Source organism: Oreochromis aureus, linkage group 16 (genome assembly GCF_013358895.1).
Source record: "Oreochromis aureus strain Israel breed Guangdong linkage group 16, ZZ_aureus, whole genome shotgun sequence".
NCBI classification, from domain to species: domain Eukaryota; kingdom Metazoa; phylum Chordata; class Actinopteri; order Cichliformes; family Cichlidae; genus Oreochromis; species Oreochromis aureus.
The window spans coordinates 1,763,822-1,789,894 of record NC_052957.1 but is presented as its reverse complement, the minus strand read 5'-3'; the positions used below and the strand labels follow the sequence as shown (position 1 = coordinate 1,789,894).

Here is a 26,073-nt window from a genome sequence, read left to right as displayed (position 1 = left end):
CTCCATCTTCTTCAAAAGGCTGAGAAGTTTCATATCTGCAGCACAGGTCGCACTCAGCTGTGATCACGTAGGCTTTTTATGCATCCAGAAACAAAAGGCTGATGGTGAGAACACTTATTCATGTATGGATCATGCATGCAGTCACATTTATGAAACAGAATGTGTTTCCTGCCCGCCTCGAAAAAACGATTTTTACAAAATACTGACGTTTACAGATATAAAGGAAAACAACACCAGTTCTCTGTTCAGTTTGTATCTTTTGCCACTTCAGTGATGTTGAACTGATAATCTGCGATATCACAAATAAAACTGTTTTTGTAAGAAAAAGCACGATCACCTCTATATTTGAAATCATGCATTTGTAATTTTAATGCTCTGCATAAACATCAGAAGAACAAAAACTGCCCGTGCATGGTGATGGTTAGAGCCTCTGTGCTTAAAGGGAGTGAAAGGAATCAATGTTATTGGCTGCAATTATCGCAGTCTCTGATACCCCCCCGTGGTGTTCGTCCGATCCCAAGAGTAACCACAGATACAGCAGACACAGCTGTGCTTGAAATATTGCACCTGGAAGTTTGTGTAGGGAAGGATTCATGGATGAAAAGTTCCTAAAGTTCTGAAATGAAGCTCTCAGATTCCAGCCGAACTTCTGGGACACGATACTTTATCTTTGTTTTTCACTCGTCTCCGATGGTACAGATGGCTTCCATAAAGTCGTTCTTAGCCAGAGTAAATAAAAGTCTGTGAGAAGAGTTCACGTTGTGTCCATAAAAATTTCATGCATATAACAGAAGCTGGAGAAAACCAGCCCTGTCCGAGGTGTGCAGAGGGTTACAGTATAAGACAGCGCTTTTGGCTGTGGGTTTAAGGTTCGCCTTAATGTGACCTCTGCTGCTCAGCACTTTAGCCTATCTCAATTAGTCACCCATATGTTTGATGAGCCAGGTCACTAGGCTCAGAAAGTGTTCACCTGTGGGACCCCACCTGGCCCTGCTGCAGTGTGCTCCTGCTAATGAAGGCTTTGCAGTGATACTGCTCTGGGAGCAGATACTCCATTCCAATTAAAAAGTGTAAATTAAACAAAGATAGCTGACTGTCGACTTCAGCACTTATCCAGACTGTTGTTATGGAAGACAGCATCATTTCCACACATGAAACCGACTATTTCAAAGGAAAATTAATAAACAAAAGATCCATTTTTTGCACCAGTGTTTAAATCAACAGTAAAACAAATCTCTGTGGATTCACAGAATAAAAACAGCATAGGTCCCAGAACTAGTGTGAAACACTGCAAAGCGCCAGTTTTGTTGTGACTCACATGCATGCAAACTTTGATGGCAGTCGAGTATCCTTGAGGGTACGACTAGTCCTCTCTTTACTGCAGCAGTACCATCACATGCTGGCAGATCAGTTGCAGAGCTTTGTGCTCTGTGCCATTTTGAGAGTGGGGACTCCGTCATTAACGGAGGCAACGCTTCACAAAGGGCAGCGGGGTACACCATGAGGGGATATGTCAGCATGTTTAGCTGAAATAAACAAAGATGCCCTTTAACCACTGAGAGCGGGAACGTCCATGGACAGCAGTCTGCAAGTAGTTCGTGTCGTTTTACTTCAGCATCAGCAGCGTTCGTAAATCAGAGGCTTATTAAAGTAATCAGTTAGGAGTTGACGTGACAATTAAAGCGTTATATTTGAATATTGTTGAATGAAGAGAATCTGATAAGATGCTATGAAATATTTTCAATTTTCACGAGTTCGGCACAAAACTAATGCGTTTCTGGCCGTAAACCGAACGACTCCCAAATCTAATTTCCTGTCAATATGTTCTACCCGACCCATCTGGCGGTTCCCCCTCTTTCTCTCTGTCTCTCACTTGCCTGATGGCCAGTTGTTGCTTCCGCACGCTGCGCTGCTTTAATCAACACCTGTCCTATTAATCCCACTATGGCAGAGGGCTAATGTGATGTCACTTACAAGCCTGTCCTGCTAATGTCTGAGACTACAGAGCTGCTGGAGTCCCCGATCTGCTTCCCCACCACGACCACCCGCACCCTCGGCCCTCCACGAACCTGGAGAGTCCCCGAGGGTATCGTCCGATGGATCTACCAGTGGCGCTGTCATTTACTCCCCCAACATCTGGGTTAAGCAGTCAAGTGGGCTGCAGGGGTGATCTGTTGATTAATGCGTGGAAATATTGTTTTCCACGTTTGTTCCCAAGGTTGTGCTCAAAGTGATGTCACTGATCTCTCTGATCTAACAGCCGTGTTTTCTTTACCTGCATTTAGGTCATAATTAAATCAGGACCTGGAAACTTCTACGGGCTCGCCATCTATGCAGACTTCATCTACTGGTCAGACTGGGCCCGTAGGTCTGTGCTGCGATCAAACAAGTACACAGGCGGCGACACCAAAGTGCTTAGAGCAGATATTCCCCACCAGCCAATGGGAATTATCGCTGTGGCCAAGGATACCAACAACTGTGAGTGTTTGAACATCTGGGATACGGCGAATTTCATAGCCACTGTATGCAGAGTCGTTTCTGCAAATATTTGTGTGTTGTGTGTTTGCACGAGCCGTGGTGTGTTTTTGGCTGGATATTAGACACATTAATGTTGTTTTGGATCATTGACTGAAAGACGCGTGTGAGACGCGTGTGCGGGTGGTAAATGTGGTCAGAGCTCGTCCGTGTTCAAGTCTGTTTCTTTAGTTCTCGATACAGTTTCTTCCCACACTGACGTTTGTTTCACTTCAATTACATTTAGACCAAAATACATCAATAATTAACAGTTACACATATGTATTTCACATATGTTCTACCCAGATGTGTATATAGAAGATAACCAACAAAAAAAAACATATATGTAAAAGTGAATCTTAATTTAATGTAGAAAAACACCAGGGCTGATAAATGAAAGTGGTCTTATTTAGAGCAGCTAGAAACTTAAGCCTCAGAGGTAATTAATATAAAAAGTGACTTTTGTTATAAAGGGAGTCTCTTACGTGTCATATAAAGTTTAATTTCCAAGTAGGGCAGAGGGATGTGGGTGTGAGTGTGTCCCACTGGCTGGACTTCGATGTCAGATTTTTCCAGATTTAGGCTGAAATTTGAGGAATTTAAAACTCACTTTATACTTTTTTGTCTTTACAGCTTCATCATAACCCTAAATCCTCTTAATAAATAATTACATTTATTTTAGCGAAGTTACACAACAGATGAGTGTTATCAACATTAAATATTGACGTGCTCACAGCAGGATGTCCATCACGCACACACACTGTACTGACAGAAGTAACGGCTCGTCTGCCGTCACATCCCATCCTCAATCCACAGAGTTCAATATGATTTATTGGGAACCTTTGCTGCTATAACAGCTTCAGTTCTTCTGGGAAGGCTTTCCATAAGGTTTTTTGGACCATTGAATTTTGGACCATTCACAAGCACATTTGTGAGCTCAGACCCTGATGTTGGACGAGAAGGCCACGTCTCCACTCTGATTCATCCCAAAGGTGTCCTGTCAGGTTGAGGTCAGGACTCTGTGCAGGCCAGTCTAAGCTGCTGTCGTTCCCAGTCGCCTCCACTTTGTTATAATTACACTAACAGTTAACTCTGGAATATTCAGTGCCAGGACCTCAGACTCACAAAGTAACATTTTCAGTCTTATTTTGGACAAAATCCTGTGAACAACACATTGTAATTATGTTGTAATTATGTTGTAATTATGTAAAATGGTTGCTGCTCAACACAATGAGGTTATAATATGTCATGAATAATTAACTTTTTGTTTATATAAATTAGATACCAAATAATTGGACGCTTTGATAAGTTGTTGTACTTGCATAAAGACAAAAAAGGTACTTTTATCCCATTGCTAGGTAGTTGCCAGGCAACCAGATGTGTCATAATATGCAAAGTCATACAAAGTTGAAGTTTTCTGATATAACATAAATGTTGTTGTCATTAGATAAAAAATGCATGCCTTTATAAGATGTTATGGGTAATGCTGAAATGCTGCATAAATGCTGTCAGCCAGGCAGCTGCTAAGCAACATGATGATAATATCTTGATATAGATTCAGACGATGTGTCGATGTAGCATTTTTAGTTGCTCGACTTCTGATCATTGGAGGACAAAGAAACAAACACACAGAGATGCTGGGTGTTATATTTGGACTGTACAGGGGAAAGAAGCTGTTCTGGAAGTCGTTTTGAAATAAGTCATGTTGTTGATGATGTTAATGCTAAGTCTGCTGAAGGTAAGTTACTCGACTTTAGGATTGTATTTAAGAAAAACATCACTGTGTAATGAAATGAAAGGTTTTCATGTGACTGCTTCTAAAGGCTGGACTTGCTTCTGTTTGATTCTTATTGAAGGTCAGCTGTCCCCATGCAGACACATGAACGGAGGCTGCGGCGACCTTTGCCTGCTGACCCCGTACGGGAGGGTCAATTGCACTTGCCGTGGAGAGCGTGTGCTTTTAGACGACAACAGATGTGTGTGTAAGTCACGGAAAGCTTCAGCTTTAATCGGGATTACTTTGCTTACATTTACGAGCTCAGTGTAACCCGGCCTCTGCCCGTCTCTTTATATAAACTTTGCCATTTTTGAACTCAGTCCTTGCTGCATAACTACACACAGTCAAACGGCTGTGGTTGAGTATGAGCTACTGCATGCTGCCGTGCACGGTATTTGTATGCACAGTATAAGAAAAGTCGAGAGGAGCAGGTTGTTTTCCATATATGATGTCGAGTCACGAGTGTGAGGCAACATGGCAGCAGTGTTTCGCGTCTAATGTGACATTGCTGCGTGAATATGAAATGCAGTGATGGTAGACCATATGGTGGGTGGAGCTGTTCAAACGAGGAAAGTTTGGCCAGTCTGAACGTGGCAAGTGACTGGGAGCTGGAGGATGTCATGGCAGACGATGGCAGGCTTCTTACTCACACTCCAGTTTGACTCATTAGGAGGAAGTTTAGCATTTTTGACTTGCAAAGCTGCAAGTAGCAGTTCAGAGGACGGCTGATCAAAGTCTGTGAAAGTTGCTGGAATTTTAATTCATGCCTGGAGAAAATCACTACAAATGTTGGCATTTCATGTTATGGCGCTGTACACCAAATCGACCATCAGTGCAGCATCATAATATTCTCGACCATTCGCAGCCGGCCGACTGAAAGTATATTGTTGAATGCAGCATTTTCATACTGACCCAAATGTGTGTTTCGCTCCATGCTGGAACACAGTTTGTGCAATAATATTTCCACACTCACATTCTTCCTTTGCAGCAGAGAATTCCTCCTGCAACATCTACACTGAATATGAGTGTGGGAATGGAGAATGCATCGACTTCCAGCTGACCTGTGATGGAATTGCCCACTGCAAAGATAAATCAGATGAGAAGATGCAGTACTGCGGTAAGAGCATCAAAAAGCACGTTAGCTTGGTCTGGAGTTCTTATAGAAGCCTGATGACTCACAAATGTCACCATACTGGGGTTTGACATATACATGCAATTCTATTTGTTTAGACAACCGGAGCTGCCGGAAGGGTTTTCGGCCCTGCTACAACCAGCGGTGCGTGGCCACTAGCCGCTTCTGTGACGGGATCGATGACTGCGGGGATAACTCCGACGAAGCATCGTGTAGCAGTAAGTTACAGCCCTGTGATCCGCAGGGCTATCCATCCTCTCCATGAAGGCAGAACCCAGTCACACTACTGCTTCTATCAGTGTGGCACGCTGGACCACATGCTGTGCTGAGCCTTTGCTCTCTAATGAGCCACGAGATCATAGCGAGTGCTCAAATTCAAAGAATCTTACCCCAAAAACTGATTCTGGGAGCCTGTACAGTGTTTTCTTTATTCCAACAGAGCGCAGTGATTTTATTTAATGTTAGTATTTAGTTTAAAGGCAGAAACATACTGAGGTGTTTATATCAAGCTGCCTGAGGAGACGGTAGCAGCTTTATAATGAATGTGGACCTGAGTTTACCTGACTAGATGTTGTACCTTCATCAGCATTTTCTTTTAATGGGACATGAAAGAAAAACTTTTTTACATCACTGTAAAGATTGTAATCAAAATATGAGAAAATGACAGATTGATAAATGCAGAAAAATGAAATGGACAAAGGAAATGAAGAAAACTAAAGCACACACAAGGTCATGGCATTCAGGTAGCTGCTAGCACACTCCACCTGCACAGATGTTGAAATCCTGTGGAGCTCATTTTTGTCTCTGGTATTGTTGCGAGCTGCATGCGTAACTGTCTGCGAGTGCTGCTTTTGTTCTCGTATCTCTTTGAAATGCTAATCTTCTACCGTAGATGTCACGTGCGGCTCATCAGAATCGTCGTGCAAAGACGGGAGCTGTGTGCCCAGTTCAGCGTGGTGCAACCAGGTCATTGACTGCGCCGACGCCTCGGACGAAAAAAACTGCAGTAAGTCCTCCATCGCAGTTAAAACACACACACACACACACACACACACACACACACACAGATCAGTGGCATTGTGACGAGACTGCTCTTCTGCGTTTTGTATTCAGACCACACCGACTGCTCTCACTTTTACAAGCTGGGAGTGAAAGAAAAAGATTTCATCAGCTGCAACTCCACCTCGCTGTGCATCCACCCCTCGTGGATCTGCGATGGCGCCAATGATTGCGGCGACTATGCTGACGAGACCAACTGCCAGGGTGAGCACAGGCACGCACAAAGACACACATTTTGCCTCTTCATTCGCAGGCAGATCAAGGAAGTCGGCCTCAATTAGAAAAGACTTAAGACAGATCTCGTTTTCAGAGACGATTATGACAGAGGAATGAGAGCTCCAGAGAGAGCTTAGGAAAGATAATGATCTCAATCGCTGCTAAAGCCCAGCGCACTGACTTGGTTTTGTTGTTTGTGCCAGTTTCCCATGGGCAGAAGTGTGAGGAGGGACACTTTGCGTGCCCAAGCGGGAACTGCATTTCCAGCGTGTGGCTGTGCGACGGCCAAAAGGACTGTGAAGACGGAGCAGATGAATTCCAGTGCGGTAGGCCAACAAATCTTCGCCCTCTCAGAAGAGCTTCCCCAGAATAAACTGAAATAATAGATGAGGTATTTTATTCCAGCACACAACGCTGTCAGCGCTTGCAAGGATATTTATTTTCTATTAACTAGAAGCTATTTGTTGTAATGTTTTTGTCATTTAAATAGATCCAGGCCTGCAACAAATATCACGGTAAATATATAAATAGGAGGCAGAAAGACAAGAGATGATTGTTTATGGTGCCATGAGGCAATTCCTTCTCACTTTGTTTTGCTTAGCCTGATTGTGCGTTTGAGATTTCTCAAGTGGGTGTTGCTGCTTGTTTGAAAGTCTAATTCTGACCCTGAATTCCGAGCGAGGCGCTGGTAGACACACCATTTTCCCCTGCTCTCTTTGAATTATAATATACAGCCCTTCCAGTGTAACAATTAATTAATGAGCCATCACTCACTGAAGCGGTTACACTGAAGATGGAAATATGGGTTCACTGGAAAGCGGTGACATATGAAAGGATTACACAGTACAATGCCACTCCTCTGCTTCCCTCACCAGAGGCTGCCAGAGCATTTATTCTTCTGCTTTCGTGCATGCTAATGTGTTCAGAACTTAATGCAAACTCGAGATCTCTCCAATTAAACAGGAGGACCGTAATTAAGTCGTGGTATGGATTAACGTAATTTGCCCACAAAATGAGCAGCTTGTACACACGTCCGTTCACATGTCAGTGCTTCTGACGTCAGGGAAAAACGAGCCGGGTGCTTTAGTGCGGGCAGCCGTCACGCACACACGCAGTAATTGGACCTGATGAAGTTATACGCACACGCATGCAGGGTGGAAGCTCTTGCTGACTTGATTGGGGTTGTCAGTTCATTGCATTGTCTCAGACTGCATGGCCTGTGTAAGGAGTCGTTGAGCAGTCGGCTGTGCTCAGCTCGGCCTTCTCTGTGAGGTAAACGAGCACTTTCACTCTGCCGTGCCCACACCGGCACACTCACAGCTCAGCTACTTCTCCTCCCAGCATCCTCCTCTGTCGCACCAACCCTCTGCATCTCCTCTTTTCCTCTTGCTTGGCAGCTCCATCTTCATCCTCTCTCCCTCACCATGTCAGCCTGATCACCTCCACCTCCAGGCTCCTTACATGTTCTCCTCCCGTCTCCCTCTCATCCATCTCATTGCTCTCCTCTCCAGGGGATACCTCCACCTCTCCAGGCTCTCCTCCACCTGCTCTAAAAATCACAGTGTCACCTGTAAACATGAGAGACTCCGTCTCTCCATCATCACTGCAAACAAGAAGGCACTCATACTGTAATCCAAGCCCCACCTTGTACCCACCTGTCACGCCTACTGAGAGGTGGCAAAAGTACAGCCTGTCTGAAGTACAGATACTAGTGTTAAAAAATACTCCAGTAAACGCTGAAGTACTGAAAAACGTCTTTACTCAAGTAAAGGTGAAAGAGTACAGGCTCAAAGGTGCAAAGGTAACTGAACCTTGTGATATACAGTGGCTTGCAAAAGTATTCGGCCCCCTTGAACTTTTCCACATTTTGTCACATTACAGCCACAAACATGAATCAGTTTTATTGGAATTCCAGGTGAAAGACCAATACAAAGTGGTGTACACGTGAGAAGTGGAACGAAAATCATACATGATTCCAAACATTTTTTACAAATAAATAACTGCAAAGTGGGGTGTGCGTAATTATTCAGCCCCCTTTGGTCTGAGTGCAGTCAGTTGCCCATAGACATTGCCTGATGAGTGCTAATGACTAAACAGAGTGCACCTGTGTGTAATCTAATGTCAGTACAAATACAGCTGCTCTGTGACGGCCTCAGAGGTTGTCTAAGAGAATATTGGGAGCAACAACACCATGAAGTCCAAAGAACACAGCAGACAGGTCAGGGATAAAGTTATTGAGAAATTTAAAGCAGGCTTAGGCTACAAACAGATTTCCCAAGCCTTGAACATCCCACGGAGCACTGTTCAAGCCATCATTCAGAAATGGAAGGAGTATGGCACAACTGTAAACCTACCAAGACAAGGCCGTCCACCTAAACTCACAGGCCGAACAAGGAGAGCGCTGATCAGAAATGCAGCCAAGAGGCCCATGGTGACTCTGGACGAGCTGCAGAGATCTACAGCTCAGGTGGGGGAATCTGTCCATAGCACAACTATTAGTCGTGCGCTGCACAAAGTTGGCCTTTGTGGAAGAGTGGCAAGAAGAAAGCCATTGTTAACAGAAAACCATAAGAAGTCCCGTTTGCAGTTTGCCACAAGCCATGTGGGGGACACAGCAAACATGTGGAAGAAGGTGCTCTGGTCAGATGAGACCAAAATGCAAAACGCTATGTGTGGCGGAAAACTACCACTGCACATCACTCTGAACACACCATCCCCACTGTCACATATGGTGGTGGCAGCATCATGCTCTGGGGGTGCTTCTCTTCAGCAGGGACAGGGAAGCTGGTCAGAGTTGATGGGAAGATGGATGGAGCCAAATACAGGGCAATCTTGGAAGAAAACCTCTTGGAGTCTGCAAAGACTTGAGACTGGGGCGGAGGTTCACCTTCCAGCAGGACAACGACCCTAAACATAAAGCCAGGGCAACAATGGAATGGTTTAAAGCAAAACATATCCATGTGTTAGAATGGCCCAGTCAAAGTCCAGATCTAAATCCAATCCAGAATCTGTGGCAAGATCTGAAAACTGCTGTTCACAAACGCTGTCCATCTAATCTGACTGAGCTGGAGCTGTTTTGCAAAGAAGAATGGGCAAGGATTTCAGTCTGTAGATGTGCAAAGCTGGTAGAGACATACTCTAAAAGACTGGCAGCTGGAACTGCAGCAGAAGGTGGTTCTACAAAGTATTGACTCAGGGGGCTGAATAATTATGCACACCCCACTTTGCAGTTATTTATTTGTAAAAAATGTTTGGAATCATGTATGATGATTGTACTCAGATTAATCTGCCGTGTAGGACACGTGCAGTGAATTTAAAAAAATATCTGTTTCCTGTTCCTACATGTTAGAGGGTGTCTTTCCCTCCACAGTGGGGTCGGTCACAGTGGGAGTCAGCAGGTGAGGCCCAGAGTGGGCAAAACGATCACAACTCTCAATCATTTCTAACGTGACCTTCAGTAGATTTTAAATACTCGAGTAAAGTACAGAAAATTCTACTGAAGTATTTGTAGTTCATTACTCCCACCTCTGTTCCTACTGCACACCTCAGCCAATCATCACAGTGAAGCTCCCGACCTCCTCTAACCGTCTCCATCAACACTCTCAAATCAAACATCACATCTGAGGACTCTTTCTCAGCGTGAAGCCACCTGCTGCTCACTCATCGTCACCTCTCTTCCTATCCTAGCTTCAGCAGCTGATCAGCTGCATCCTCTGCAGTTACTCCAGCTCTGCACATCAGAGCACCAGCATCACATCGTTTAGCATTAGCATCTAATTCACCTGTTTCTGCGATTGATGAAAGACATCCTGTGACTTTTATGATTCCTTGATCTTTGTAATCACTCCACAAACACTGATGAATATTTCATTTTGGTGCAGGAACTGTCAAACGTTTGCTTTCTGTGACACATGACCTTTGCAGAACCAAACAGCTTCATGTTAGCATGCTAACATGCTAAACTGAGATCATGATGTCAAACGTAGGTGCACAGTTAGCATTTAGCATCCACGTGTCATTCAGAGACATGCACAGCCTCAGAGAGCTGCTAGCGATTTATTTTTAAACGAGCAGCTCGGCAGCAGCTTACATAATTAAGACAAAGACAAATACAATGTGAGCAGAGGACTTCAGTGCATGGCTTTGAAAGCATTTCTCTGTGATAACACAAATCTGGCCTTTCTTCCTGTATAATTACCGAGGACCTCAGCTACAAACAATAGAAGAAGGAGTTCAGTGCAATTTTCAAATGCAATGCATTTTTGAGTTATCTGATTTATTTTGTAAATTGCCTGCGAACGTTGTAGCAGATGCATAACACACGAACACCATTTCCATTCCTTTAACTGGAAATGTGGATTTGTGTGAAACGATAACGTCCCCGTGCTCCAAATGTGCTTCTGTCAGAGCTGATATGAATTACGCCATAATTCTTTGAGAAGTTCTGAATAGCTTTTCCTGGACAAATAGACAATATTCCCATCCCTCTGAGTTAATTATCGTATAAAAAGCCCCATCCACTGATAATCTAACTGCATCGGGAATGTGCGTTGTTACATTTCAGAAATTTGAAATTCCACGGCTGATTAGACCAAACACTCGTTTGTCACTTTTCGATTCACAGTGCACTTTTCCACTGTGCAAAACACTATTGAGAACGAGACATGAAAGACTGTCTTTGATACGTTTATCGTGCTGTAGACCTGCTATTTTGTCATACACAGGAAGCAGCTGTTTGCATTTGAAGTGCAAATTTGGTATCGCACACGGAAAGTCTGGATAATCGCGGTTTCCAGATTTAGCTTTTAATGTTTATCTCGTCCTTATCTTCCATCGTAGTATCAGAACACATAAAGTTAGTGCAAAGTCTGACAGAAAGGAAAGCAGCCCAGCGTGAGACACCCCCCACCCTCGGTCGGATCCATATTTGCTCGTGCTGCAGTCTGACCTGGTGCACACATCCCGTATCCTCCTCCCCGTATCTTATCAAAGCTCTGGCAGACGTTGCTGGGCCTGACATCAGAGAGAATGAGACCACAGAACATCTCGCCAGGGAAACAAGGTGGCTCAGTGACACAAATTCTTCCTTCTGCACAATAACTGCACACAGTAATCAGCAGAATGCATCCTTGGTTTCCGGTCCCACCCCAGTATCGTTTCACGAAGAGCAAAAATGATTTGAATCAATATTCAAGTGATTTTTATTTGATTTTATTGCCCTGTAACTAGAATCCATCATTCCTTTGAAAGCAGAAATGGGGAAAAGTGCTGTTTACAATGGGTGGTGTGGCAGCTATGTGTATGTGTGTGTGCTACTGAGCAGAAAAGCTAAAGAGAAAAACAAGCAAGCCAAGGGGCAAGTAGGAGTCAGCCCACTTTTTGAGTTTTGATTAAAAATGCTCTGCTCCCTCTGTAGGCTATGGCACATTTGTTGTTGTTTCCTCCTCACTTTGTGTGATTTATGGCACTGAAGTTCCTCGTCCACTGCCCTCTGCAGACTCCTCCTGCTTGTGGAACCAGTTCGCCTGCTCCAAGAACAAGTGCATTGCCAAGCAGTGGCTGTGCGACGGGGAGAACGACTGTGAGGACGGCCTGGATGAGAGCGTGCAGATCTGTGGTTAGTGCCCTTTCAGCTGTCGTGCAAAGTCTGATGTTGCTATAAAAGGTCACATTCGCCGTATCGCATTACAGCGCCGTGGCTTCACGTGCTCCTGTAGCCGAGCTGGAAATGAATGTAGAGAAATGAAACAATCTTAATGAGGCAACAAATGAGACTGCGGGCGTTTCTGATAATTCGAGCGAGCACTGAGGCAAATAGATTCTTCATCACTGAGGCCCCGGAGACATAACTATTTCAATGGGCAAATGAGATGTGTATGTAATGAATTTTACAATAAAATGAAACGAATACTACCGCAATAAAGAGACAGGAATTGCTGTGAGCACCAGTTGTATAATTTGGTTGTAATGGAGTGTCAAGGAAGAAACGGTCCACAGGTTCCTCACTTACAATTACTGTCCAAAGCAAGATCTGCATTTAGCTATACATGGCTAATTGAACGACTGTATTTACCTTTGCCTCATTGCTGACGTGCATCATTTATACACCAAAGCACAGTCACAATGTTGTTTCTGCACAGCGAAGGGTCAAGTTTACTGGGGTCATAACTGAGTATCAGTTGAAAGCGTTTCCAAGGTAACATCCAAACTAAACCAAAGACGTCTGCTTCTGATTGGATCCACTGGATTCTTTTCTGTGTTTTGCTCTCAGGCACGGTGACATGTGCTCCGGGGCTGTTCAGCTGCCCCGGGTCTTATGCCTGTGTTCCAAAACGCTGGCTGTGTGACGGGGAGAGAGACTGTCCTGATGGGAGTGACGAACTTTCCGCTGCTGGCTGTGGTAAATTCTTCAAAACCTGCTGCAATTATTTCAAAGAACTAAGCTTCAAGTCGACGCGTGTTTGCACACTGTCATTTTGTTGCAACTTGTTTTGTCCCACGGCAGATTAAAGAACCCACCAACCACACGCCCACTCCTAATCTCTGCGTTATATTTATTTTCAGAAGCAAACATGTGAAGCTGTGGTTAATAGATTAGGATTGTTCAGTTTCAGCCTGTTTTACCTGCATGGCTCTTTTTTCATTCAGACATTTGATTAGCCCCGGACGTGATGTCATCTTCTCAGAGTGCTGCATGTTTGGTTTTAGAGTGTTTATCCACAGATTAGCAATTGAACTCATTTCTTTTAATGTGTCAGCACCCAACAACACATGCGATGACAGCTCGTTTCGCTGCCGCAACAAAGCATGCATCCCCCAGCGATTCGTCTGTGACCACGATAACGACTGTGGAGATGGATCTGATGAGTCGGTGGAATGTGGCAAGTAGATTTATCTTGTTTTTCATTTTTCTTATATTCACTATCGAATGTGCTCGTGCTGAAAGCTGCACCAGGCAAGTTCCATAACAGTATTTTATAGATTAAATGTGTTATATGAATAATGTAGAAGAATAAATATTAACAGATTCAATTCAGTTTTATTTATACAGCATCAAATCACAACAACAGCCTCAAGGCGCTTTATACTGTAAGGTAGACTCTACAACAATACAAACAGAGAAAACCCAACAATCATATGACCCCCTATGAGTAAGCACTTTGGCGACAGTGGGAAGGAAAAACTCCCTTTTAACAGGAAGAAACCTCCGGCAGACCCAGGCTCAGGGAGGGGCGGGGCCAGATCAAACTCTGTAAGATTACTGCAGGGTCTTTCCAGGATGAAGCAACTTGAGGTGACTCTCGGTGTAATTTGGTGCTACATAAATAAAATTGAATAGAATTTTTCTAATGCAGCAGTTATTGCATGTTGATGTGATACTTGTAACTACACTGTAATTCTTATCATCACCAAACCACTTACTGTATTTCAGCAAGGTGTCTGAGTGACCGTCGTATTAATGTAAAGTAGCAGGAAGTTTAAAAAAGTGCCCAAAGTTAGTGAGCAGAGGATTTTTCCCGTGAAAGTCGGCGTCGGCCTGTGAATCAGATCCAAACTCCTGCCCTTGTATGTTGGGCTGGTTTCAAACAGAAGGATCACGTGCACGACGTTCTCTTTTTATTAGCTTTACTGCAGCTTTGACTCTTTGTCTCGCATAGAGGGGGCTCTCTGTGGCAGTCGTGGTTTATGATTACCAGCTGATGAAACGTGTGCATTTAATGTAGAAATGTTGGCCAATGCAGCTGAATGCCATTACGCCTCCAGATCACCATGCTAATGACATTATGAACCATAGTCGTGGAAATCTTTTGCAGCTTGATTTGACAGAACTGATTTGAATTCAGCTAAAGATGCGCCCTAATCTAAAACGATGTCGCTGCCAACTGCAGCCTGGTAAGAGAGCGGCTGTCTTTCTCTTTCTTCAGTCTATCGTTCCTGTGGATCAGAGGAATTTCGCTGTGGGGACGGGCGCTGTCTTCTCAGCTCTCAGTGGGAGTGCGATGGCTACGCGGACTGTCCCGACCACTCTGACGAACTGCCTCTGAACCTTAAATGTCTGGCTGCAGGTAAGACTGCTGTTTGGCTCTCAGCTGGAGTCTCTCGTCAGTGTCATCAGCAGCACCAATCACCCAGGAAGCTGGTGCGTATATATGCTGCAAACAAAAACAGCGCTGCAACCCGGACAGATTTACTTAAAGGGATTAATCTCCCAGGATCCACTGTCAGCTTCAAGTCATCCCTCGCCTTCACTGAGGAATTGCAGGGCGCTCTGCCTTCACACCCATGTCTTGCTCTTTTCAGGAAGCTTGTGCAATGGCTCGTTCTTCATGTGTTCCAACGGACGCTGCATTTCCCAGGGGAACCTTTGCGATGGCAAAGATGACTGCGGGGACCGATCGGACGAGAGGAACTGCAATGTGAACGAATGCTTGAACCGCAGAGTCAGTGGGTGTACGCAGGACTGCCAGGACCTTCCTGTAGGCTATAAGGTAAGTGTCCAGTGGGCATCATCGATGATGAAGACCAGTAAACCAAAATCAATTTACAAGTCATGCAAAACAGCCTGAAAATGAGTCTCAGGGTTTGGTGAAGGAGACGAGCACGGAGTCCGACTGCGTCTGGAACCATGAGTCACGCTATAAGGTGTCAAACACTGTGACCTACATTTTAAGCACTTGCATAAATTCCAATTCAGTAGCAGGTGAAATATGGAGCTTATATTAGCAGTAGTGGACGTGAATGATTAATGGCTGATAATAAATCAAGGCTAACTTTGCACTTCATTGCACAGATAAAGATGGGTGGGAGTATGTACAGCACACGCTGCCTCTCACTTTTTGAATAACCTTGAAAACTGTAAGGTGAGCTTAATGATATGCCAACACCTGCTCCCTCACTGCGCTCTGCGATTCTACGGTACCTGGCAATGGTGCCGGGGTCAAAGTTCAAGGCCACACCCCCGGAGTGTTTTGGTGCCTTTCCCCGTTGTCGTTCTGCGGCAGCTTTATCGCTTCCTCTCTGAATTTTCTTCTCCTGCTCTTCCTCGTGATGGTGGTTTACAAAGAGGCTGAAAGCACAGGAAGCATCTCCTCGTCATCGCAGCAGGGGCAGAGCTGCACAGAGAGCACGTCGAGCACATCGATGCGGACCCTTAGCTCATCCATTTGTGGCCTGAACAGGAAGATCAGCAGAAAGGCCCTCAAGGTTATAACTTTGGATAAGAAAGGGATTTGCAGCGGCTCCAGAGCAGCTGATTCAAGCACTTTCAGTTATTTTTTGGGGTCCTCGGTCACTGGAGTGCAATGGAGTTTTTAAGCCAAGGAACAGTACGTCTAAATCATGGCTTAGATGCCAACTTCTATGTTTGGTGCTTGGTTTGGGAGCTTTTTGCTGACCTGCATTACACTGAGGGCCAGAGATATATGGTTTGTTACTGCTAGCTGCTCTAAAATTGCTTTGAAAGCAGCACATGTTGCTTTAATAACAAAGCTGTCTCACTGACACAACTTAAAATGTTAATAATTTGTCTGATTCTGACTGCAGCAGAGGAAGCGTCGCGCCTGCTCGACTGAGGCTTTTTGTTTCCTGCGCTCATGATCAAAACTCTGTTTTCTGCTTTTGTGATCAGTGTAAATGCTGGCCTGGTTTCTATCTGAAGGACGATGGCAGGACTTGTGTGGATGTTGACGAGTGCTCCACGACACTTCCTTGCAGCCAGCGCTGCATAAACACGTACGGCTCCTACAAATGCCTGTGTGTGGATGGCTACGAAGCCTTGGAGCGTAATCCTAACACGTGCAAAGCTCTGTCAGGTGAGTCTGATTTTTTTAAGGTTTCTCAGGTTTTCTCAGCGTGCAGAAGCCCTCTAATGATGCCTGTTCCTCATTTTAGCTGAAGAGCCCTTTCTCATTATGGCAGACCACCACGAGATCCGCAAATTGAGTGTGGATGGCTCAAATTACACCATCCTGAAACAGGTAAGTGATACGTGCATGTCATTCTTGGATAGAGGATTATGTTCTCCATCATTACATATTAGAGGCAGGCTACAGATAATCATCCTGTTCTTTTTTGTGCTTGATTTCGACTGTCCCCTGACCCTGTTGTACTGAGACTGGCAGATATATACCTTTACAGAGAGAAGTCAGTCGTAATACAATAGAAATTATTTTTGGGTGCTTTGTTTGCCTTTAATGGACGTCTGTGCTGGCCAAGGGTTGCACTGCTTGAGGGTTATTTGCACCCTGATGACCCTGTAATGAGGTTGCCCCATCATGCATTATTTTACATTATAAGAATTAAATAACTGCTTGCTGCCATGTAATGTTCTACAGTTGCAATGACACTAAGATAGTAACATATAATGATCTAATATGTGCATCAACACACTGTCTGATGATTTATTCTGAACATTTTTGTGTCACCTGGTTGAAACAGATTGAGTTTGTGCAGAGGTGAAACTTTATTCTCTGGCCTTTATCATCAAACCGACACATGAAGCACAAACCTCTCTGACCTATTTTCTCTATTTATGTACGATATTTGTTGTCCACCTTGATTTTCCAACCCCCCATAAAGGGAGAGGACAGTTGGCAGTTCTGATTGGCGATGAGAGAAATCGCCCAGGGGACCCGGAGGAAACGCTATTTCGATCATGCTGCGGTCTCATCTCTGCTGCTTCGGGCGGAGCTTGAATCTGACTGTTGAGCATCGCAAATGGTTAACTGTGATTTACTGTAAATCACCCCACAGGCGTCCTAGGGTCTGCTCTCACACTCGTATTAACCTCTTGACTCGGTGTCTTCTGCTGATTGCACTGCTGTTCTCATTAGCCACAGCTCACTTTAATCACAGCCTGTTATCAGCAGCTGACCTCATTTCACTTCACCACACCCTCACGTACCCGGATATCATAAAAATGATTTTTATTATTACTTTTTACATCCGTGTTGTGTGAAATATGATCATTTGTAAAACATTTAAACGACATAATTAAACGTAAATACAAAAAAAGCAGTTTATCTCTTAAAATCTTCTCTTTTTACTAAAATATTGTAAAGATCAGAATTGAGTATTTGTCTTATTACCATTTATAAAATTCCTCCGTTTCAATTAGGCTGATGACTTTGTGCCATTACTACACTTTGATTCTGATTCGATGGTGTGTTTGGGATCATTGTCCTGCTGCATCAGCCAGTTCAGTCCAAGCTTTGTTGGACAGATTTGGCTGTAGAGTATTTTGGCATACAGAGAAGCTCATGGTCAAATAAATAGCTCCGAGTTGTCCAGGTGTTTGTGTTAATATGATGTGTTTCACCAACCTGTGCACTATAGCCAAACTTCCTTATAAACCAAAGCCATGTTGTCGTGTTCTTTTAAGAGAGAGGACTCTTTGTCCATACGTCTTCAGTCTTTTTCAAACTGTACTGACATGAACAGGTAACATCATGTTTGAGCCCCGTACAGTCTGACGTGGAGCTTTTGTGGTTTCTCTAAACGTTAAACACTCTGAACTTGGGATGAATTTGCTGGGAACTGCCACCACTGGATCTACCTCGTGAACAATCTTTCTCACTGCAGGATGATGAACTTCATCTTCATACTGATTGGAAATGACCTTGTAACCTAAGATCATTACTGATGTCTTTCCTCTCTGACGTTGTGTTAACACCTGAATGCTCCGACCAGCAAACTGCCAGAACTGCTTTTGTATTGGAGGTTACACCTGCTGATGACCGCTGACTTAAAATCTAAACAGCAGAAGTAAAACAACACTAATAAATTATATTTACACTTAGATATTTACAGCTCTTCCCGTTTTTGTGCTTGGCTGAAGAGATGTGTCTGCAGAGAGAGAGCGAGCATTTTTAGTTGTTTTGCATTTTTGATTACTTAAAAGATAATGTTGATTTCTGGGTTTAGTGTTAGTTCATCAAGTTGAGTTTTAGTCTAGTTTATGTTTCTCCTGCGTCTCCTTGTCTGTTTAGGTTCCCCTTGTGTCTCTCCTCTCTGTGTCTCTTGTGTCAGCTGTGTTTCCACTTCCCTCATCACCCTCCTGTGTATTTCAGTCCTCTGTCTCCCTCTGCTCAGTGTCAGTTTGTGTGTTTGCATCACTTCAAGTCTCTTCAAGTTTAAGGTTCTTCCGCTCCTGTTCATGGTTAGCTTTACTCTTGATCCAGTTTACGTCTCTCCATGTTTCCGGTTTTATTTTGATGTTTCCTGTTTTATTTTGAAAGTCTTGTGTTTGCATGTTCAGTGTGTTTAGTTTTGCTTCCCCTGTGGCGTCATGTTCATTTGTGTCAGACTGACTGACTAATAATAACCCCAAATTTAGCATTATTTCGTAAGTAATCAGACTAATTTTTATTTTGAAAATCTAAATATATCTGAAGTAAGAAAAGTTCTCCTGAATATCTCCGTGTCTACACAATGATTATGCTTAAAAAGCAGCAGGATTATTTCCCCCTTATTTCAAATTCCATTATTTACAAATCAATATTGAGAATTCAACATTATATAATCCATACATGTTTAACTATATGCAAGTCTGCACTCGTATACAATACACACATAAAACAATTTAAGCTCATAAACCAAAACAACAGTCTGTGGTTAGCACCCACTACACCTCTGAGCTCTGTGAAAATCAAGTATACATTACCATGAAAGTATACTTGATTTGCTGCAAAACTGATGCAACATCATTTTGCTCAGACGAGTTTTAAGCAGATTCACATAAAAATCTAATCTGACTGAAATAAAAACAAAAAGAAAATATGAGTTTTATACAGTCATGTTGTACATTAGCTTTCAATTATCTTTTTCCTCAAATTCATCAACAATTATGGAACAGAATGAAAGAATGAATCAGTCAGTTATTTTTATTTCATTTTCAAAGAATCTGTTACGAGTGCTGGATCCTGCAGCGTCTGCAGGGAAACGAATGGAAAATGCAGCGGTGGTGGAAGCGCTGATAAAGGGGCGTGCAGGTTTCTTCTCTATAGCTGGTGTTTAGAGTGAGAAAGGTTCCCCCAGGACGCTTTGGCACCTGTCTGTGAGGGTGTTGATGATCTGATGAAGATGTCTCGTTTCTCCTGTCAGATTGTCTGACATCTTTTCTCAGCACCCACAGTGTGAGACAGCAGGGTGGGGGCACTTGTTTGGTGAGCAGCTCTGTGTGACTGACAGAGGGGTCCTGTGAGCGTGACAGAGCAGGAGAGCACTTCCGTCTTCTGTTTTGATAGACTGCAACTTGGTCTCGACTCACTTATCCAATGCTTTGTGTGGTTGAAAGTACTGGAACCTATGGGAACATCCAAATCGATATTACAGTCAGAATCACATCGCACAGAGATACTGGAGAAATCGAGCATCAGTCTCTTGGATTTGGTTCCAGCGTGCCGAGGAAATGAATAAGTGATATATAGAGGCACTATGTTACTATGTAACTGATGTATGTAATAATGAACTAACTTACTGTAATGTGAGGCACACCGAGGTGACACCCACACGGGGACTCGACCTGTTTTATTTAAACTGAAGTGACTTTACATACCTGTCCTGCGTTTGTGATTCTCAGGGCCTCTACAACATCATCCATCTGGATTTTGATTACAAGAAAGAATTTATCTACTGGGTGGACTCAACCAGGCCGAGTGGTCGAAAGATCAACCGAATGCGTCTCAACGGGAGCGACCTGAAGGTACCGCGGACCTCCGGTGCTGACTGTGTGCCACGCAGCGCCTCATAGCGCCCTGGCAAACATTGCTCTACCTCCTCCTTCTCCAACCCTTTATTAACTTCTTTCTTTCTCTTTTTGCCGTGCCAAGTTTTCTCTCGATGATCCATTTAAGTCATCAAGCTGCAGTTCAACAGCAACCTTTCTCTGTTTTGAAGATGAGTCATTGCATGTTGCTTGAGTGGCTCATTATCACTGCTGAGATGATGCTGGTTATTTTTTATCCTTAGCAGCGTTTTTCTTTTTCTGTCAGCACTCGATGACCTGTTTGCTTAACAGAAATTAATGCATGTTAGCGATAATGGGAATATCACCAATGGCTTTTAGATGAATGCAGCGGGCGTAATGATACAATGGTGTTCTGTTGTGTAATGGCCGAGGTTCGCGCGGGCCACGAGATTGAAGTCCGCACAATGGACACTGGGATTTAAGCAGAACACCCGCTGAGGGCCCCATGCCACTTCTCATTAAAATAACTGCGTGGGGCATTAGGCTTATTCAGCTCAATTACTTTCACTCTGTAAGCTTGAGCCACTGCCACCGCTTAGCAAGAGGACAAAGTGTCTGAGACACAGATACAGGAGCTTCTCACATCAGGTTAATTAAAAGAGTCACTGATATCCAGTCCTCATAGTAACGGTTGGCCACACGAGGAGGGAGAGACTATTGAGCAGAGGCTTTTTCTGTGATGTTTGCATTGCTTTGTTTTATTAGAACATTTCAGATTTTGGACTTTAAGAGCAGCTGCTGCTGCACTTACACATGCATGCATTTGATGGCAAATAGAAAAGTGCAGCTGTGACATTAATTGTTGGTTTGCATAGAGTTGAAGGATTGTTTCTCTGCATTTACCTCCAATAGCACAAGTAGAGCAAGTCATCACTGCTGAACTGCTTTTAACAGTTTATTACACACTGCAGTACTTTTCCCAACTCAATAAAACATCTGTAGAAATGCCACAGCATTGTTTAACATCAAGAATGATTTTCTTTCCCTCATTCAAGACACACAGATCCAAGACCTCGAAATTTATAGTAGCTACTGTTTTACACAGAGTCTATGGGAGGTGATGTGGTGCAGAGCAGGTGATACCAGGACCCTGAGCCCCATTAAATATGCAACCATTGAGTACACCGAGTACACCGAGTACACTGTTCTCTGAACAAAAACAAACCCGGGCTGTGAACTCATTAACACCATAATAAAGGAAGCACATTTTAAAGCCATCATACTTACTGGATGTCCTAATTTTGCAGATTCTATCACCTTCTGAAATGAATACAGTGATGTATGTGGAGGTCATTTAAAAACCCATCAGTGTTCTGTAGCTGCAGATATGCACTTTCTGTTTTGTTCATTAAACTCAGATTCGGCTCCGTATTTGCTGCCCGTTAATGATGCTGCATTTCTCAGTCAAACAGTAAAACAAATCTGTCCTACTAACCACAATAGTACTAATTTTACTTCTGGGTGTGTACAGTTGTTAAATACAATAGAACAGTTTAAATGTGTCCTGAAGAAGAGGAGGATAAAGCCTTTCTGAGGGCAAATATCTCCCTATTGTGGAAGGGCGTGTGTGGGATTTAGAAAATGGGTTCTTAGTGACACAGTTCTTCTTTTTATTTCTATTAAAACTGAGCGGACTGACCTATCAATAGTGCGTGCCAGTTCAGCTGAAATCCAATATATTTCTTGACATTCATCCATGAAAGAAAATGTTAATGACTTCTAAGATATGCGGCCGACAAACCTATGCACCAAAATTAATTTTTCTCAATCTCTGCTCCCAGATAGTCCACAGAACAGCGGTGCCCAGTGCCTTAGCCGTGGACTGGATCGGAAAAAATCTGTACTGGTGCGACGCAGAAAAGAAGACGATGGAAGTGTCCAAAGCCAACGGACTCTACCCTACGGTGCTGATCAGCTCGGGCCTCAAGAACCCGACAGATCTCGCTCTGGACCCCCAGACGGGGTAAGCATGTCGCGGCTGCACTGTAATGGATATCTGATCAGAAGGATTGTCACAGCTGCACAGGTGTGAGATCCTCTGCTCCCTGTTTTCAGTTAGGATGTTGCTCTTTTATGATTGCTCTCACATTAAGTTTAAATTGGAAGATGCATTTGTGTCTTGCACACACACTTTTTTGTTCTCCCATTGAATTTGATTATTGATTATTTTTTAATCTGAATCTTTGTAAAACCCTTTTATGGCCGTCATTCATCACCGTGTGCGCTACGCTACCATGCCAGTAAGAGCTGCCCTCCTGCCTCGGCTCGTGCACAGCTCTTTGAACTGTGCTGTCCTTCTGACCAGGTACATCTTCTGGGTAGACTGCTGTGATCCTCCTCACATCGGGCGCATCGGCATGGACGGCCGAGGGCAGACGGTTATCATTGACACAGAGATCTACAGCCCCACAGCTCTCACCATCGATTATACCAACAAGAGGCTCTACTGGGCCGACGACAACCACATCCTGTTTGCCACCATGGATGGCGCCCAAAGACGCAAAGGTGAGACGAAGGTGTCACTCGGTTAAAGAACAGCTGCTTATTTCTTCACTGAAAGTTAAATGAGGACATTGATAGTACAAATATATCTCGTTTGTCACTGATGTCAGTGATTAATATTCACACTGTGTTACATGATTAGCAGCACCACAGTTGCTACGTAGAATAGGACAGAGAGTAATTGAGGTCCGCTGTGGTTATTCGTCCCGTTCCAGTGTCCTACGATCACATCCAAGGAGTAATGGCGCTGACTTTGTTTGAGGACTTTGTCTATTGGACTGACGGGAAGTCCAAATCTCTGCGACGTGCTCACAAGACGACCGGCGCTCAAGGGATCGAGCTCCTCAACTCCTGGCAAGCCATCAAATCCATCAAGGTCTACCACTCCCTGCGCCAGCCTGAAGGTATGAAGTCCATCTGGCGCTCGTATTCATTCTGTCCTCCGGTGCCGAGCGGCGTCCGTGCGCTCCTGTAGTTTTCAGAGGAAAGCGGTTTGTGTGATCCGGTTTGAACTCGCACACGTGCTTCTGTCTTCTGTGTAGTTCCCAAGCACCAGTGTCAGATTGCGAATGGAGGATGCAGCCACCTGTGTCTCCTGTCCCCCGGCGGGGAACACAAATGTGCCTGTCCCACGAATTTTTATTTGGCGGCCGACAACAAAACCTGCCTCTCCAACTGCACGTCCAGTCAGGTGAGCGCCGTTACTCTTCCTCCTTCTGTCTTGATCAGGATTTTTCCCGTGAAGACAAATTGCCTGACTCTCGTAAGCTTCCCTCTTCGAACATGCACCTCAGGGCCGAGGAAATGTCTGCGTATTGATTTCAACTCTGAAGCTTTGAAGAGCCGACTGACTTTAAGCTCTGTGTTTTGATTTTGAAAGTTCCGCTGCGGCACAGATGAGTGCATCCCTTTCTGGTGGAAGTGCGACACCGTGGACGACTGTGGGGACGGCTCCGATGAACCCGCCGACTGCCGTGAGTGCCGTGCTGTTTCAAGGTTGCTTTAGAGCCGCACTAAACCAGAGGAAGCCAACCTCATTATTTTAGTGAGCTTTCAGCAATAGCAACATTGATTTGGGAGTAAGGACACTCGGGTCACTGAGGCTGCTACAGTTAAACTGTTACTGTATATGGACTGAACCATATTTCCTCAACAGCTGAATTCAAATGTCAGCCTGGGCGTTTTCAGTGTGGCACCGGCCTTTGTGCTCTTCCACCCTTCATCTGTGACGGAGAGAACGACTGTGGCGACAACACGGATGAAGCTAACTGTGGTAAGGATGGAAACTGCGCTCCTGTGTCGCTCGTTACCAAGCAGCATTTTTTCCTTTCTGTTATTTGCTGGCGTTTTTTGGCTAGTACTTATTAGCACTGAAATAATGACTTAATCAGGCGATTAGTTTAGTCGGTCACCAGAAAATTAATTAAAACTATTGTGATAAATCGTTCATTATTTGTTAATAGGAATTTCAGGCCACTGCTGGGTTCAGCCTCACAGTTGTTGTAATTCTGTTTTTTTTCTTCCGTTTGTAAATTGAGTATGTTTGTGTTTTGCATTGTTGACAAACAAACGTTTGTCACCATCAGCTTGTGTCGTTTTATAGACTAAATTATTAATAAAATCACTTTTTTACGGCGGTACTTCAAAATCTTTGCTTCATAATTAAAGATGTTTTGATAAACTGAGCTGTTGTCTGCTGAGTTACTGCCCGTCAGTCTGAAACTGAGGCTTCGCTTTGCTTAATTCGTACTTCTTGCTTCTTTCTTTGCTCTAATTCAGAGACGTACATCTGCCTGTCGGGCCAGTTCAAGTGCACGGGCAAACAGAAGTGCATCCCTCTTAACCTGCGCTGCAACGGCCAGGACGACTGTGGCGATGGAGAGGATGAGACAGACTGCCGTGAGGCTCAGCGTTATTATGTTTAGACTCATTGTCTTGAATGGCTTAATTAGGATGTTAGACTAAGGGAAGCTTACGTGCATCCTTCACTTGATCAGCGTCCTAACGCTGCAGAAACAAGCTGAAAAACAAGACGATTTAAGGATTTTGGCGTCTCTGTTTCAGAGGTATAATCTAACTGATTACAAAAATCACTTTAATTGTGCTTTTTTCAGTGCGGTTAGTGTATTTCTGTGCTTGGACAGAATATATGAAGCCATTAACTTTACATAGTCTGCATTAAGTATTCCACAGACAACCCTTGTTATGACCTGTTTCTGTGAAAAGGGATTAGATATTGAATCACGCAGAGGATAAGAAGAGATTTTCTCTGCAGTGATGTAACTCATCAGAATATCATACCCTATTCAACTCTTTCAGATTGCCACATTTGTCTTGCATGTGATTGCAGGAGGGGTGGGGGTGGAGGGGGGAGGAGGGGGAGAAATGCAAGAAAGTCAGGAGGAGAAAGAGAGACTTAATGAAAGTGAAGCTAATTACTTTCAGGCCTTTCTTAGACTTCCAGCGTGATTGGATGTGGTTTTGAATACTCTTTTGTGAGGAACGCGACACCGCTGAAATTAAAATGCCATTTGAAACAATGTCAGGCTCTATAACAAGAGGCTGCTGCTACCTCGCTAGATTGAAAATGTGTGTGAAGGAGATGTTATTGAAGCACTGCATTTTTTCCCTTTTCTGCAGCTTTTTCTACAAATATAATATGATGTCCGGATTACTTTCTTCTTTTTCACACGACTTCATTCCCTCCGTAGCTGAAAGCACCTGCTCCCCAGACCAGTTCCAGTGCAAAGCCTCCATGCACTGCATTTCCAAACTGTGGGTTTGTGATGAGGACCCTGACTGTGCAGATGGGTCGGACGAGGCGGACTGTGGTGAGTTAACCAGAATTCCCTCTCTCTCCGTTAAAGGTGGCAGAATTCGTTTTTCACTCGGCCTCGCTCGCTCTCACTCGCTGCTTCTAGTTCTTTCTTTTTTTTTGTACTCGGGCCGAGCGAGAAAGACGGCCGTGCCTGTTGTTAGTAAGAGCTGAGCATCACGACCTCGGCGTGCCCGACGTTCCTCGTGAATATTAGCACACAATTACAAAATCAAAGTGAGTGTCTTGTCAGTGGCGTGCTGGAAGCCCAGGGCAGGGCTGGGGCAGGTGAAAGCACCGCTGTGAAATCT

The 26,073-nt window shown here is 44.1% G+C and overlaps 1 protein-coding gene across 1 annotated transcript in view; it reads left to right on the top strand.

Annotated features, from left to right (window-relative positions):
* lrp1bb (low density lipoprotein receptor-related protein 1Bb) overlaps window positions 1–26,073 on the top strand; it is a 270,456-nt gene that overhangs the window by 206,019 nt on the left and 38,364 nt on the right. The window contains exons 44-66 of the mRNA XM_039600082.1: window positions 2,286–2,478; window positions 4,371–4,496; window positions 5,280–5,408; window positions 5,522–5,641; window positions 6,316–6,429; window positions 6,537–6,686; window positions 6,902–7,024; window positions 12,196–12,315; window positions 12,970–13,098; window positions 13,457–13,579; window positions 14,624–14,764; window positions 15,000–15,187; window positions 16,327–16,510; window positions 16,590–16,675; window positions 20,278–20,400; window positions 22,227–22,408; window positions 22,751–22,950; window positions 23,163–23,351; window positions 23,490–23,638; window positions 23,828–23,921; window positions 24,104–24,220; window positions 24,727–24,846; window positions 25,659–25,778. Of these exons, the coding sequence (XP_039456016.1) occupies window positions 2,286–2,478; window positions 4,371–4,496; window positions 5,280–5,408; window positions 5,522–5,641; window positions 6,316–6,429; window positions 6,537–6,686; window positions 6,902–7,024; window positions 12,196–12,315; window positions 12,970–13,098; window positions 13,457–13,579; window positions 14,624–14,764; window positions 15,000–15,187; window positions 16,327–16,510; window positions 16,590–16,675; window positions 20,278–20,400; window positions 22,227–22,408; window positions 22,751–22,950; window positions 23,163–23,351; window positions 23,490–23,638; window positions 23,828–23,921; window positions 24,104–24,220; window positions 24,727–24,846; window positions 25,659–25,778 (3,220 nt within the window). The remainder of the gene's footprint in view (window positions 1–2,285; window positions 2,479–4,370; window positions 4,497–5,279; window positions 5,409–5,521; window positions 5,642–6,315; window positions 6,430–6,536; window positions 6,687–6,901; window positions 7,025–12,195; window positions 12,316–12,969; window positions 13,099–13,456; window positions 13,580–14,623; window positions 14,765–14,999; window positions 15,188–16,326; window positions 16,511–16,589; window positions 16,676–20,277; window positions 20,401–22,226; window positions 22,409–22,750; window positions 22,951–23,162; window positions 23,352–23,489; window positions 23,639–23,827; window positions 23,922–24,103; window positions 24,221–24,726; window positions 24,847–25,658; window positions 25,779–26,073) is intronic.